The sequence below is a fragment of the Carassius gibelio genome, chromosome A5 (genome assembly GCF_023724105.1).
Source record: "Carassius gibelio isolate Cgi1373 ecotype wild population from Czech Republic chromosome A5, carGib1.2-hapl.c, whole genome shotgun sequence".
Lineage (NCBI taxonomy): Eukaryota > Metazoa > Chordata > Actinopteri > Cypriniformes > Cyprinidae > Carassius > Carassius gibelio.
Genome location: NC_068375.1, coordinates 36,155,858 through 36,172,364, shown reverse-complemented (window position 1 = coordinate 36,172,364; position 16,507 = coordinate 36,155,858). Strand labels below are relative to the sequence as shown.

At 36.0% G+C, this 16,507-nt stretch overlaps 2 protein-coding genes across 3 annotated transcripts; both read left to right on the top strand.

Moving 5' to 3' along the window:
- The first annotated feature begins 756 nt into the window (after nucleotides 1-756).
- On the top strand, nucleotides 757-12,116 carry LOC128014249 (solute carrier family 2, facilitated glucose transporter member 11-like). 2 transcript variants are annotated; one of them, XM_052597665.1, is made up of 12 exons: nucleotides 757-879; nucleotides 1,735-1,833; nucleotides 3,217-3,377; nucleotides 3,483-3,607; nucleotides 3,748-3,877; nucleotides 4,036-4,184; nucleotides 4,896-5,083; nucleotides 6,290-6,400; nucleotides 6,959-7,060; nucleotides 7,264-7,339; nucleotides 11,131-11,258; nucleotides 11,480-12,116. In XM_052597665.1, the coding sequence occupies exons 1-12, from the start codon at nucleotides 826-828 to the stop codon at nucleotides 11,666-11,668; spliced, it is 1,512 nt and encodes a 503-aa protein (XP_052453625.1). In that variant the 5' UTR covers nucleotides 757-825; the 3' UTR covers nucleotides 11,669-12,116. The 2 variants fall into 2 exon arrangements, with proteins under 2 accessions (XP_052453625.1, XP_052453614.1); XM_052597654.1 differs by lacking the exon at nucleotides 757-879 and adding an exon at nucleotides 934-1,316.
- Nucleotides 12,117-13,408: 1,292 nt separating this feature from the next.
- LOC128014238 (glutathione S-transferase theta-3) lies at nucleotides 13,409-15,448 on the top strand. The gene is made up of 5 exons (XM_052597645.1): nucleotides 13,409-13,709; nucleotides 13,909-13,996; nucleotides 14,153-14,303; nucleotides 14,382-14,555; nucleotides 14,691-15,448. Exons 1-5 carry the CDS (start codon nucleotides 13,586-13,588, stop codon nucleotides 14,835-14,837), a joined length of 684 nt encoding a protein of 227 aa, XP_052453605.1. The 5' UTR covers nucleotides 13,409-13,585; the 3' UTR covers nucleotides 14,838-15,448.
- The last annotated feature ends 1,059 nt before the right edge of the window (nucleotides 15,449-16,507 follow it).

The following is a 16,507-nucleotide window of genomic DNA, read 5'->3' as shown; positions in this document are numbered from 1 at the left end:
GGAAGTTTAGTTTATTCAATAGTTTAGCCTGAATTTATCCTAAGGGGGAAAAAACTGTTCTAGTGGTCGGTGCTCTTTCTTTTCGGGCTGCTTATAATCATTATTGGGGCTGATTGTTAAGTTAATAATAAACTAATTAAAAGTTAATAACATTTTGTTCATTTCAAAAGAAAAGAAAGAGAGTGATTTCTCTTCAAAGATCTGCCCTCCTGTGGTCAATGAATGTATTGCTAGTTCTACTGAACAGTTCATATCTAAACAAGGCCACTAGGAGCTTGAACAGAACATTTGAGTTTAGTGAGGCAACACAAGCTTTCCTTCTGTCTCATGCATTTTAATAATTTATTGACCTATATAACATAAGCCTACCATCCGACAATTTTTTAATAAAACGATGACACTGGTTTGTTCAGAGACCTCCAAACTGGTTGATTTTTCTAGTGAATCAGAAAGAGGCTTATGGGCTCTGCAGGTCACTTGACTGAAACAGCAACAATGTGCTCTTTGTGATCAAAGGCCAAGCAGCACAATGCTTGATATAACTGAATATTTCTGCTCACAAAGAACTGCCAACTAGCATGAAGTATTATAATTACAAATAACCATTAGATGACTATCCGACTATAATTGCAACATCTTACATTAATAACTCTGAATCTGTGCCTATAAGGTAATTGTAAAGTTGTGGTCAACTGGAGCTTATGATTACACTAATGACTGCACACAGACCAACCACCCTTCAAAGTTAATCTTTGCAGGGAGACCTAGAAAGCATGATGGAATAGCTCAGTTCTTTATCACTCTTAACTTTAAATGTTGCTCTAAATGAATGCACTTAAAATGAATGGCCCAGAAGAGTCTACAGCTTTAAGAAGAAAGGTAAGCTTTCGTTTGACTTTTAAATTTACAGTCCACCACATACGGTGCATTATCCACAGGACTGAACATGGGAAAGCAATTGACATGCATGTGTTAAAAGACAAAAATACCCTACAGAGCTTCTTCATGGCTCTAAATGGAATTTCATCCTGAATTAACTCTGAACGCATGCAGTTTTCACTGGTCATGCAATCAACAACAGCACGATTGTATTCCTGCTAGTATATCTGTTATGCACCTTATCTAGAGCTCTAAGAACAGTTCTGTCTTAGGATGAGTTTGCATTTCATAGATAGACTGAATCCGTGATTAAGAGGCATTTGGAATAATAAGTAAAAATGTTTAAATATTTTTCAAAAATGGACAAAGACAATGGAGAGCTTAGAGAATATCAACCTTTACTTAAAGACTTCAAAGAACCGGCTCAACAAATAAAGGTATGTTTAAAATAAATCATTTTTATGAAATATATATTTTTAAATACTATATAATATTATTGTTGTTTCTATTATTATTTTTGATTAAAATACAGAAATTATTTAATTACTTTTATTATTTATTTAACATTTGTATTATTATTTTTAAAAATAAGTATTAATATAATGTACCATTCATCACCTTTAATGAACAGTTATGAACATGAAGTTGACTGTAATATTTCCTGCATCTTTTATATGCACATATTTTAAGTGCACATATATTTTTGCATATTACATAATTTCACAACTCTTCATTGTTCGAGTACTTCTGCTGTTGCAGTCCTGAGGTTTCTCTGTCTTTACTCTTAACCAGTAAAAATATTAGTTATTAATGATGAGTTTAAATCAAAATTGCTTTTGAACATGATTTCTACAGGTTCCCAGTAAGTCTCTTCTTCTAGCTGTCTGTGCGGCTGGCATTGGTGGGACGTTTCAGTATGGATACAATATATCTATCATAAATTCACCTACCAAGGTAAGAAAAGTGTGCATTGATTATTCTTATCACTTTACTTAAGTATTTACATCTAGAGCAGATTTTTTTGCAATATGCATTAGTCACATTAAGTTCAGTGCAGCATGCATGTGTGTAATGTATTTTTGTGAGTTATTATTGCACTAGCTCATCAGACTAAGTTACCTGAACTCTTTAGATAGTTAATATATCACATGGATATGGATTTTGGTCTATGGCACATTTTTGCTAGACTGACCCAAACATGTATAAATAAAAAAAAAGTGAATCCTAAACCCATATTTGGGTTTTGAACACAGGTGTTTTTTTTTTGTTTTTTTTTGTTTTTTACATAGTCAATACACCACATGTAAATATAATAAAACTACAATTTTGACATCTGTAATCAATACCACCACACTTCACAGTTAATTAATTACAGTACATTAATTGTAACTTTTTCTGAAATGTTGTTTAAATATTAAAATGAGGCACTGTATAATTAAATATAGAATAATGTTGATACATTTCCAGAACCCAAATCTGAACATTGCATAATGCCAGGTTCAATATTCTTGTTTAATTTTCCCGACATATTACAGTTTTCACAGACTGGATCTCTTCTTATCACTCCATAAATCAGAATATACTGTTAAAAGCCAGAACCATGTTTTCAGCAATAAATTGTAATATAATTCAGGTGAATATTATTTAGACAAAACCAATAAACCTAAATTTTGATGTATGAAAGTGCTACTTAAGCGAAAACTTCTGACTGCATGAAAAAAAACAACAACTGTTTTTGAAGATATGTAATTTATTTGAAATCTATTGTAATTCTCCATGAATTATAATAAAATAAACACTAAGGCCTGGTTTCACAGAGAATGTAGGTTAAGCCAGAATTAGGCCAAGGATCTCAAGGTCTCTTTTATAAAAGTGCCTTATAAAATTTTGTATAAATTCTGCGTGCATCATATTTTAAGATATGTCAGTGCAAGTTTCTGTCAGTTAACACATGCATTTTAGTCTGGGACTAAGCCTAAGCATTTTCTGTAAAACTAGGGCTATATGTATATTTTGGATGTTTTCTTTCCACTAGTTGCAATTATGGAAGCAAAATAGGCAACAATCTCAAAACTGACCAGTGCATGAAAACACATTGGTTTTGCCTTAATCATTAACCCAGGGTCATTGTTAACCATGTTTCACAATGCTCATACTTTACCTTAAATTAGTAACAGACCCACTAATAATTGCTTTCTTCTAAGGAACATGAAAGAAGATATTAAAAAAAAATGTGTCTTTGTTCTATTTATGTTCATGTTACTATTATCCAAGTTAAAGCTGACCTTTCCTATGCAAGACAGCATTTTTTTTAATCACTTGTGTGTTTCCTATCAGGCTGTGCAGAACTTCATTAATCAGACATGGACTGAGCGCTACAACACTGAAATCTCCACACAGGTGCTCACGCTCCTCTGGTCCACCATAGTGTCCATATTCACTCTCGGTGGACTCGTGGGAGCGTCGGTGGGCGGAACTCTAGCCATCAGATTTGGAAGGTGAATTGAAGTCAAAAACTCTGCACAGAAAATATATAAAGGATGTGACCAAACGTGCAAGACTGGGGGATCAAATCAATCACTTATTATTTATTTTTTTATCAGGAAAGGGACACTATTGTTCAACAACGTCTTTGCTCTGTTGGCTGCTTTATTCATGGGCTTGAGCTATCCCTCCAACACTTTTGAGCTTTTAATCATTGGACGCTTCTTGACGGGAGTAAATGCAGGTATCTCAAGTTTTCAAGCACATGGTCAAGCAGTTTTATATTATGATTCCATGAACATTATACACCACTGTGCAAATGTTTGGGCTCAGTATAATTTTTTTGGAAGAAATCTCCTAACTGACATCTTTTTTGAATGACAGGTATCGGAATATGTGTGCAGCCTTTGTATATTGGTGAGATCGCACCTAGAGCTCTGCGTGGTGCCATGGCAATGGGAACTTCCATTTTCATCACCGGAGGGATCCTAACAGGACAAGTGATTGGTCTCAAGTAAGAAATAAAACATATACTGTAAAGAATACGAGGAGAGTCAAAACTTGTTTGATCTCAACATGGTGAAATGGCATAGATTCCTACATGTAGACACCAGAGGATATCAAGTAAAGATGTTAAGACTCATATTTTGTGTGTTTTTGTCTGTGTGTTAGTGAGTTGTTAGGTAAGGAGGAGTACTGGCCCATCCTCTTGTCCACCGTCTGTATTCCAGCCATAATGCAGCTGCTGACTCTGCCCTGGTTCCCCGAGAGCCCTCGCTACCTGCTCATCGACCGCGGAGATGACGTTGCTTGCAAAAAGGGTACAGCATGGTTTAATAACTACATTTACAATTGCAAAATAATATTTAATTAAAGGTGTTCTAGGATGTGGTCGGATATACAGTTGAAACCAGATATTTACATACACTTCAGAAAAAAAAAACACAAAAACTTGTATTTCTTTACTGTCATGCATTAAATCAGAGTAAACTTTTTCTGTTTTAGATCAATAAATATTAACATATTTTTTTTTGCATTTGTTAAATGTCAGAATCAAGCGAGGGAGAATTTTTATGTATTTTTTTTAAAGTAGAACTTTTCAAAAAAACAAAATGTGATAATTCCGAAACAGTGTCAGGTAAGATTGAACGGTATATTTCAATAAATAAATCGTTGAAGATAGAAATAATTACTCAACAACCCAGGTTAACCGACCACTATGAAAATGACTAGGCAAAAAAAGTTTTATCTGTTTTTCTGGCAAGTATAAGGTCACAAGTCACATTTAAACTCATGATTCCATTGAAAGAAAGATGGTGTTGTCATCTCGACTGCGTATAACCACAAAATCAGAGTGTTTAAAGACTGAAGCGTAAAATCTCATTGAAGTGATCACACTTGAACGGATGTCATGATGTGAGCATTCTGCAGGGAGATAAATCCAACCCGCTGAACTGTAACCAACTAAAGAAGCGAGGAGAAGAGAATCTCGTGAGTAAAGGAATGTTATGCCCTTTGCCACTTTCTTTCAGCTCTAATGTGGTTCCATGGCCAGGATAAGTACCATGGAGAGAAGGAGGATATGGAGAGAGAGAGGGACAGCGCTATCGGCATTAAACCTAAAAAGCCCTGGGAGCTTTTTTCGGACACTAGTCTTCGCTGGCAACTCCTTACCCTCTTCGTAATTCACACGTCCCAGCAACTCAATGGCATCAATGCGGTGTGTATCTCACTCAGACACCCAGAAACAACAAGTTCACATTAGGGGCTTAGATTAGTCTTGTGTGCTCTCTTAAAAAAAACAACAGCCCTTCCTGCCAAGATGGCATGTGATCGACCTGCTGTGGATTAAACCCTGATCTTTTCTCAGAGCAAACGATTATTAAAGCAAGGAAAAAAGCACTCAATCAGATTTTTACATTGATGCTGTGACTTTTACTTGAGCTCCTATAATGGGGGTCGCCGTAATTTTGCCAAGTAAGACATGTTCCTGGATCAACATCTTTTGATGATCCTGGATCAACATTATTGTTCAAAAATATAGACTTAACCCATTCCCTACCCCTAAACCTAACCCTACCCATAATTTATTCCTAAAATCAGTGGGAAATGATAGCTGATTAATAAGGGTGTTATAGCACCTTACCCTGATGGTAAGCCTAAAACAGATATTTCCTGAAAAGTTATCTCTCAATTCTGATTGGTTGATAGGAATGTTGTATAATCACGCTCATGATTCTCTATAATGGGCATGAAAGTGATTTTGCACACATACTTAAAAGCTTTTATTAAGTGTCATGTGAGATCCTCTAGTAAAATGGCAAAGCCATTGGTGAAGAATGTGCAGCAGACGCAAACATTATTTAGACATTTCGAATCCTTTTAATTAAATATATACATTTCATTGGATTAGCGGAAACATCAAACCATTAGATAGCAGAAATTCATATTTCTGTAAAAGGTTTGTTATAATTTGTTATTAGATTTAAATCTAAATTAGATTCAAACTTTAGTTTATATCAACATATCAACTTAAAGTGCTTTTCAAAGGCTACATATGTTCAAAAAATAAACTGTAACTAAATCGTCTAATGGTGCGGTCAGAAAATAATCATTGTTCACGAAAATTTGCACACATTTTTAATGGTATTAAAAAAATAAAAATAATAAATAAAAGACAAAAAAACAGATTTTGGATGGGAACTTGACATTTATTTTAATTGAATTTTTTTTTTTAGCATTAACAATAAATAAAAATAAAATAAAAATAATGGAACATGCAATGAGACAACTGTTCAACTCAGTGGTGGAAAGGTGTGTTTATTATTATTATTATACGAAATAATATCTTTATTATTACTGTGCAACTGTCACATTTCATATCTAGTGTATTGCATTGCTGATATATGTTTGTCTCTCCCATTAGATCTATTTCTATGCAGACTATGTGTTCACCCAGGCTGGGATTCCAGCTGACAAGATTCCGTACGCTACAGTGGGAACTGGAGCTTGTGAATGCATCACTGCACTGACGTGTGTAAGTCTGGAATTTACCATTACCTGTGCAAATTTGTATACTTGACATAAATAAAGCAATACTATGACATAGAACTTTAATTGGGAGGCTTATACTGTAAATTATGGCCAGATAAATTGTTTGGCCAATGACTTCTGATCCAGAAACATGTACCACTTGGCTAAATTGCATAGTGCATGGAAATTTTTGAAAATTAAATGTTGAGCCAGATTTTGAAAGGTATTTTTTTGTTGTGTCAGGTCACCTTTATTTCTATTGTTTTATACAATACACATTGCTTCAAAGCAGCTTCACAGTAATAAACAGGAAAATAACAATCAATGAAGAAAACTTCAAATTTGAGACAAATTCAAATTCTTCAAAGTTCTAAAAAGCCAATAGTGTCATTATTCAGCTTCCGTCAGTTCAGTTTTGGTTCAGATTTAGTGCAATACTTGTGTAAAGTCCACAATTTATGAAGCAAGTTCAATTCACATGTAAGCTGCACCGAAGACTGTAATGTCATTATTCAGCCTGAGTCAGTTCCCAGTTCATTCAAACTGATGTTGTGTGTTTCAGGGTCTTCTGATTGAATCTTTGGGAAGAAGAGCTCTGATTATTGGTGGATACTCTCTCATGAGTGTGTGCTGTGTCTGTTTCACCATCGCCCTCACTTTTCAGGTCTAGTGACCTAATACCTGCTGTTTTTCCTCATATTTATTTTGTGCATTGTAGCAATATTTCATTATGTTGCTAGCATAAACTATTAGAATCATACTTACGGGGTTATGCTGAAAAATGGCATAAAGTTTGTGATCTCAATTTTCTAATATTTGAATGTATGCAGATTTAGTGATGTTTATTTGGTGTTTTTTTCCTCACAGGAGTCCAGCCCTTGGGTTCCCTACCTCAGTATGATCTGTGTTTTTGCCTTCATTCTCAGTTTTGGCCTTGGACCAGGTGAATGAATGAGTAAAAAAGAAAGCAAAGAAGTAAAATTACACCTATATGAATGTTTTAACACAAAAATTTTAATTGGATGAAAATGTTCTCAACCTCAGGCCTGCCAAAATCGGTTCATTGCTTCATTGGAACAGATTTGGAGAAATGTAGTATTACATCACTTGCTCACCAATGGATCCTCTGCAGTGAATGGGTGCCATCAGAATGAAAGTCCAGAGGTTCTGGTAATGGAGTCTGAGGAGTAGATGTGTGCACAGTTCGCTCCCAAAAACTTCTTAGTTTTGTCTTATAAACTTCAGACAAATTTCAAAGCATCTTTGGAAAGTGTGACAGCCAAACTAGATAACAATTAATCCATGGCTGATCGTGATCTTTGCATCGGTAACCTCGAGTCCAGCACTACAGACATCAGTCAGGAGCTTGAACAAGTCAAAGCTACATGTTCGAGGCTTCAGAAGGATAATTAGTGACTTAAGGCTAAAGTCTCAGATCTTGAGAGCCGCAGCCACAGAGCACTGAGCTTACCTGAGTCAACCCAAAGAACCTCAAGGGCAAGTCATTTCACTTGATGGCCATCTTTGAAACACCTCTTGGCATGCAAGTGCAGTTCCTATCTCTATTTTATGGGTAAACATCAAATTCTCCCAAACTGTTCGCTAAGCTTACGATGAAATTTCATGTTTGAAATCACCAATGATATCTGACAACAACTATCTCATAAATGTTGTTTCTTTCGCTCAAATAGTGTTAAAAAGCTTATTTGTAAGCTTTTTTCACTCTTAAGTGCACGTCTCCAGGACGCTGACTGTTTCTATAGCACCCGGGACTTCAGTGACATAATAGCGTTTTACGATTGGCTCTTTTATTCAGAAGGCAGGGCTTCCTTTGAAAGAGCAACCATATTGAGCGCTGCATTTTTTCTCATTCAAAACTACACCAGTGATACATCTTGAGTATTCTATAGTATTTGGTCAGTCAACGGGCTGCATCTGATGGCTTTTTCTCTCAACTTCTGGTCAATGTGCCTGGTTCCTAGGTGTTACCCTCGTCACCGAAGCTGGACGGAACTCATCATAGCCTTGCACCAAAACCCACACAGGGCAGAGACCACGACCCATCATTCTGTGATTTAATCGCTTTCAAGTTAAGGACTTGGCCATCTGTGAATCTCACAAAAGCTGTATGATGGCCACAAGATTCATACCTTAGAGGATTCTGCCCTGAGGTTTTAAAACGTCATGGTGAGTATAAGGATGTGAAGCCATCACTCTACAAATGCGGACTCAAGCCTGAGCTTCTCTACCCTGCTAGACTGTGAATCCTACTTCCAAAAAGTGGAAAGAAATGGTTGGCTTCTGTTTCAGAACTTAAATCAACAACTTCATCCAGAGCTCGGACTAACAGTAAACTCAGTAGACTTGATTTTACTATCAGCAGCCTTGAATATTTTTTATTTCACACTTTATTACTAAAATCTCCACCTCCACCTTGTCTTCAGTTATTCCACTAACAAGACTTTTATGCTACTTTATATACCTCCTTTATATACAGTTGAAGATGTGCAATTCGATAACACTTTCCGTTTCCTAAATGTGCCTCGTATTGATTCTGATTTGGTGGCTCCACTTATTGTACATTGGACAAAATGAAGACCTCTCTTAGTCTAATGCAAAATGGCAAATGCCCAGGGCCTGATGGCTTCCCTGCTAAATTTTTAAAGGCCTTTTCTGATAAATGATCAACTCTTTTGCTTAACGTTTAATGAGTCCTACATTTCAGGTATCTTCCCTCACTCTTTACGGCAGGTTATTATTTCCCTTATGCTGAAGAAAGATAAAGATCCTTCTCAGTGCAGCAGCTATGGCCCCATATCTTTACTTTGTTCTGATATTCAATTATTAGACTGTTCTTCCAACCATAATTTCACCAGACAAAACAGGGTTTTTAAAAATAGACACTCTTTTCGTAATCTTAGCTGGCTTTTGAATATTGTTTACTGTTTATATCTCCAGAATTAGTTATCTCCAATGGTGATGAGTGGAGCTATTTGTTTTACACACGGAATAAATTTGTTTTTCCTGATCGATTTAAAGCTTGGATTAGGCTTTTATACACATCTCCCATGGCCTGTGTGCAAACAAATAATAACTATTAAGTATTTCTCCCTTGATCACAGGACTAGACAGGGCAGCACATTCTCCCTTCTGCTATTTGCAATAGCTATTGTGCCTTTGGCAACTACTTTAAGATTCAGTACAATGGCTGGCAAGCAGAGGAGAGGGTTAGAGCATAAGCTATCTGTAAATGCAGATGATCTCTTGTTATACGTGTCTCACCCTGGTACCTCCGTACCTTTGGTTTTTATTGTCTTAGCAGATTTTGGCCTAATTTCAGGTTATTAGCTAAATTTTATATTTGACAAAAGAAACTTTTCAGCCTTATTACACCACAGGGAAGAGGGACCGATGACACTTTGTCCCGTTAGTTACTCATTTTACACAGGATTTCAATCACTGTTGCCTCCTCCCTCTATCCCTGGTTAACTAAATTAAGATGAACTTACTTTCAATTTTTTATACTTATTTAGTAGTAGTAGTAGTGGTGGGAAAAAAATGCAAGGATTTGAAAAGGCATTCTTCAGAAAAAAAAAATAGGCTGGTCTGGCTCTTCAAAATGTTCAAATGTACAAAGGCGCCAATGAAATATTCAGATAATTAAATTGTAAAAAACAGTCAAATCTGTACCTGCACTATTTTGGTCTTTATAATACCCCTTTATTATCCCTCATATATTCCAATCCTTTTCAATCTTGGACAGTGCTTTTGCCCAATGGAGAGGCCTTTGATCGGTTTCTATTGGTGACCTTTACATCAATGGTGTTTTTGCCTCTTTTGATCACTTGACCTCTCAGTTTGATATGACCAAAAGCAATTTTATTCAGATATTTACAAACACTTTCCAACTGTCTTTTTCTTCAGATTTGGACACCATAATGGGTGTGGATCCTTGTGCTAGAGGATCAATTTCTAAATTAGTAAATATAATTTTCTCTGATAACCTACACATTGTTTGGTCCCAAGACATTAGTGCCGTCATTGACGACGAAACATGGAAAGAGGTCTTTAACTCCTCTTTTCTCTGCACACGTCACAGACAGTGCAAGGTGGAACATAATATCTTAAAAATAAAGGTGCTTCATGATGCCATAGAAGAACCTTTTTGTCTTATTCCATAAAAAAAACATCTGAAGAACGTTTCTGTTTCATAAAGGTTCCTTTGTGGTGGAAGAAGGTTCTTCAGATTATACAAAAGGCAAGAAAGAGATGGTTCTTTAAAGAGCCTTTGACTGAATGGTTCTTTGTAGAACCAAAAATGGTTCTTCTATGGCATTCTGTGAAGAACCTTCTGAGGCACCTTTATCTTTAAGAGTGTAGAGCCCACTGGTCTAAGAGCAGTCTAGCTCATATTAACCCCTCTATAGACCATGTCCAATGACTGGAATCATGTGGATTCCTTGTCGGTTATTGTGATGCATTTATCAGTTGTTTGGACTCTCATTCTGATGGCACCCATTCACTGCATAGGATACATCAGTGAGCATTCGATGTAATGCTTATTTTCTTCTAACATGTTCTGATGAAGAAACTAATTTTTGAATAACCTGAGGGTGAGTACATTTTCAGCAAATTAATAAAAACTTCTCTCTCTCAACACTTGTATTGTTAGGCTATATAACACTGGTATATACACTAGTTTGATCAGTAATATCAATGTGCTTTGTGCTGTAGGTGGTGTGACAAACATTTTAACAACAGAGCTATTTATCCAAACCGATCGACCTGCTGCGTACATGATCGGTGGCTCAATCAACTGGATCTCTTTCTTCTTCATTGGAATGATCTTTCCATTTATTGTGGTATATATCAGCACCTTCTTTCCTTTTACCCACATACATATGGTGGTTAGTTTCACATAGCAGTTGCATTTCTCCGATATACAGGACCTTATTAACCATGCAGATTCTGTAAAAACAATCAAATTATGATATTTGTTAATTACTTTTAATTATAAAAAAAAAACATAGTGGAATTTAAATGTTTTGTTTTTAACAAACTTTTCTTTGCCAATCTCTTTCAGAATGGACTTAAGCAGTACTGCTTCCTTGTTTTCCTTGTTATATGTTGCTTGGTGGCAACTTACATCTTTTTTGTGGTTCCTGAAACCAAGAACAAGACCTTTCTGGAGATTCAGAGCGAGTTTCACTCTAGAAAGAAGCTCATTGCTGTCAATGGGACTGAGGGCCCTCTACTGTCCACGCCGTTGTAAAACACACACAATACACAAAGCACTGTATTTTAAAGGGCTTTATAATATCTGTGTACTTATGTATGAATGTGCCAGAATACTTGGAAATGTAAAACAGGAAAATATCTTTATGACAAAGACAATATACACTATATATTATTTGTCTTCAAAACGATCATATATCATAGTAGTTACTTTCAACAGAATTACTTCTTGTATGTGTTTTATACAAATGAATATCATTAAACTTCAATGCAGTCATACTACAAAGTATGATTAGAATAAGTGTACTTGTATGATACTGGTTTCTGTAATGACTTTTTATTTCTAATTCTGTAAAATGGATCAATATTATAGTCTTAAGCAAGAAACATCTCGTGAAATCACGGAATGAATCATGCTTAAATTTATTTGTCAACAACAATTCATTCTTTTTTTTTTTTGCAATAAAGGTAATGTTTGTATCTTTCACAGTCATGTATTTTTTATTCTTAACATTCTTAAAGTTTGCAGATACATTAAAAGCACTAAAAACCACAGCTTGAATCAAGCTTGAATTCACTTAATTTTAAAGTCAACAAACAATTTGAGAAAATGATGACAATATATATGTTTTTTTCTTCTTATAGTAGTAGGAGAGAACAAAGAACAAAGTAACACTTTTTGACTTTCTCAGTACAACCCAGTGTGTACATCCACATGGGGTTAAGAATATAATTTTTTTTTATATACACAGTAATTTTACACTTGTCTAGTGTAAATATGTTGCTTTGTTTCACAATTACAGTGTATACGTTTTGAAAAAAATATATATACATGACAAACTAAAAATATTTTGTTAATAAGATAAAATAATATATATATTTTTAATAAAATAATGTTTTTTTTAAAGAATTAAAAATAATCTGATTTTAGATTCTGACAATGAACTCATTGCAATCAATGCTTGGAACCACATAAATGAGAAAAAATGCATTACATGTTTTGACTAATAATTTCTAAACATTAAACTGACTAAACATCGACTGCAGTGTTTATTAACCTGTTGTTCTTTACATCGCTATTGTTATAGAATAACACATTTGTAACGCAGTGTTACAAAGTGCCCCATCTGCACAAGAGGAATTTAAAACTGGTTATTAAAAACTATCTGAACTGATAAATAACAGATTGGAGGTTAAAATAACAGCAGATTTGTCTCATTTTAAATAAATAAAGAAACCTGAGATAAAAAATTTACTTAAGCCAGAATTTGTAGTACTATGGTAAAATACATATTCAGCGATATCGTCAAAAGATTTTTTAAAATCTTTTTTACCCGCATTTTTTCCCCTCTTTATTCCTTGATATGGTAACAATACTTAAAATATTGAGTGGAAATATTCAAACCACGTGTGTTACAACTAACCCTGCCCCGCACTCCCCTAGTAGTAGTTTTCACAGTTCTTTTCACAACATCTTTTATACTTAACAAACTTAAGATATTTTAAAGGTTTACCTTTTTTTCTTTCTTTCTGAAAAACCTTTTATTTGATTTCCAGCGTGTCATTAATCAGAGGAAAATCGTTACGCGTTACATGCTACTAGAGCACAGCTGTAAAAACGTCAAACGCGTTTTCACCTTTCACGTGATATGTGTTGTTTTACTCAGCGCTAAAACGGATCGACCAATCAATCGTTTAGAATTACGTGACCCCCCCCCCCCCCCCAACTACCCTAAATATTTAATCTTATCAAGATTACAAAAGCGCATAGCTATTGTTTTTCAGTCCCGGCGTTTTAATTTAGCGTTTGTGATCCACTATACGCGCTTTGAAGGAAGGCACCTTTGTGTCGTTTTTCTTAAGCAGCTTGTGATTGGACTATAGAGAAGTGACGCTTGTCAAAGCAGGAGTGTTGTTTCAGTCTAAAGGGGAACCCGCCTACAGTTGGTTGACTATGGCTGGCAGACAGGCTGTGAAAGCGTACTTAGACCTCTTGTCGCAGCCATGCAGGGCTCTACTTATATTCCTTAAACACAACAAAATACCACATACGGTGGAACTCATTGCATTACGAAAAGGTGAGCTTCATTTTTGTCAGTGTATAGTTCAGTGGAAGCAGTGCAGTGTGCATTGGTAAAAGTCCAGATGGCTTGAATCCAAGACTGTACAAAGGTTGTCCTACAGATTTGCATTGCCCTTCTATATTTGTTTCAGAACTTTGTATGCATTGTATTATTTAAACTTCATCTTAAATTAATTTTCACCATGGAACTGTAGGGCAGCAGAAAACACCCGAGTTCACCAAACTCAACCCCATGCAAAAAGTGCCAGTGTTGGACGACAATGGATTCATCCTTACTGAAAGGTATTGTACTTGTAAAAAGAGGAAACCTTTGTTTAAAATAAAATTTGGACATCTGTCATTTTATAATTTGAAATGATTGCTATTAGTAGGAGTAGTAGTTTTTTAATATGTGAAATTTGAATTGTTGTTTCTATTATTAACTCTTCTTGGTGACAGTGATGCCATATTGAAGTATCTGGCAACAACCTACAATGTCCCTGATCACTGGTATCCCAAACTACCAGAGAAGAGAGCCCGAGTGGATGAGTACACAGCCTGGCATCATATGAACACACGTATACATGCTGCCACAGTTTTCCTGCAAGAGGTAGTGTTTAAAATGTGGCTAGTTGACACGAAATTTTAAGCAGTGAGTTTATTTATTTTGACTTCTTTTCCTGTACAGGTTATATTTCCAATGATGGGACAGCCGAAAAATCCTGTGAAGTTTGAAAAGGCGCTGGCAGACCTGGATGGCACACTGGACATGCTAGAAAACATGTTTCTGAAGAGACAGGCCTTCCTGTGCGGGGACGACATCTCATTGGCTGACCTGTTAGCAGTTTGTGAGCTCATGCAGGTAAGCTGAACATACTGTGAGGTTAATTGCATTTAGAGGCTGTTATGCATCCTTCATTTAGACAGAATTGAATACTTAATGCACAATTCTGCATGCACATGAGTCTACATCAGTCCATTTGATCGTCTCTTTCAGCCCTTGTGTAGTGGGAGGGACGTTCTGAAGGACAGACCCAAACTTCTGAGCTGGAGGAGTCGAGTCCAGTCAGCGCTCTCGGACTCCTTTGATGAAGCTCACTCTGTTGTCTATCAATTAAGGGAGAAGTTCACAGCTAAATTGTGAAAAATCAACTCTTTACTCAGTCTTTATTCACAGCAGTTAATTCTTTAAGTTAATTCTTTATTAGTTATTAATTCTATATGTCACAAATTAATGATGCATCTGTTTTACATGCATATGCAGTTCATGTTACCAATACGTCTGATTAATATATGGTTTGAAAAGAGGTTTATATCCACAACTTTTTTGGGCCCATACTATAGTTTGTGCCGAATGAGCAGAAAATGTAAAAACATTTTATTGTTGTCAGTAATTGATAAAAGAATACTATTTACAAGAATAAAAATGTGTGAACATCGAGAACCAGGTTTGCTCTTGAATGATGGTTTTCCTTCTCTCATTAGAGCCTTATCTTTCTGTGGTGAAAATGTCCAATTAAACTATTCACTCATGCAACTTTATGTTCACAAAAACAAACATCCTTCTAAAAGATTTTTTGTAATTCTTTCTTGAATTTTAGACAGTGACTTTTGAAAGCAAATGTTTTAAATATTTTTTTTTTTTTCACAAAGAGAGTGTAACCTCTGCTTTCTAAGAAAATAAGAAACAAATGACAGTTTTTGCAAAATTGTAATTGTTGACATATCAATAAAAGTAAAGTAATTGACGCAGTAGGTTTGGGATTGTCATGTTGGAAAATGCAAGGTCTTCCCTGAAAGAGATAACGTCTGGATGGGAGCATATGTTCTAGAACTTGGATATACCTTTCAGCATTGATGGTGCCTTTCCAGATGTGTAAGCTGCCCATGCCACATGCACTCATACAACCCCATACCATCAGAGATGCAGGCTTCTGAATGGAGCGCAGATAACAGCTTGGGTTGTCCATGTCCTCTTTAGTCCGGGCATCCAGTATGGTTTTCTGGCCTTGACCCTTACGCACAGAGATTGTTCCAGATTCTCTGAATCTTTGGATGAAATTATGCACTATAGATGATGATAACTTCAGACATTTTGCTATTTTTTTTCTACTGTGAATGTTAACACCGACCAGTTACAGTGGGTACAGAAAGAATTCAGACGACCCTTAAATTTTTCACTCTTTGTTATATTGCAGCCATTTGCCAAAATTTTTCAATGTACACACAGCACCCCATATTGACAGAAAAACACAGAATTGTTGACATTTTTGCACATTTCTTAAAAAAGAAAAACTGAAATAATCCCATGATTCTAAGGATTCAGACCCTTTGCTTTAGTAGAAGCACCCTTTTGATCTAACACAGCCATGAGTCTTTTTGAGAAAGATGCAACAAGTTTTTCATAACCGGATTTGGGGATCCTCGGCCTTTCCTCCTCGCAGATCCGCTCCAGTTCTGTCAGGTTGGATGTTAAATGTTGGTGGAGAGCCATTTTCAGGTGTCTCCAGAGATGCTCAATTGGGTTTAAGTAAGGGCTCTGGCAGGGCCATTCAAGAACAGTCACGAAGTTGTTGTGAAGCCACTCCTTTTTTTAGCTGTGTGCTTAGGGTAATTGGCTTGTTGGAAGATGAACCTTCGGCCCAGTCTGAGGTGCTGAGCACTCTGGAGAAGGTTTTCATCCAGGATATCCCTGTACTTGGCCGCATTCATCCTTCCCTCGATTGCAACCTTCGTCCTGTCCCTGCAGCTGAAAAACACCCCCACAGCATGATGCTGCCACCACCATGCTTCACTGTTAGGACTGTATTGGAC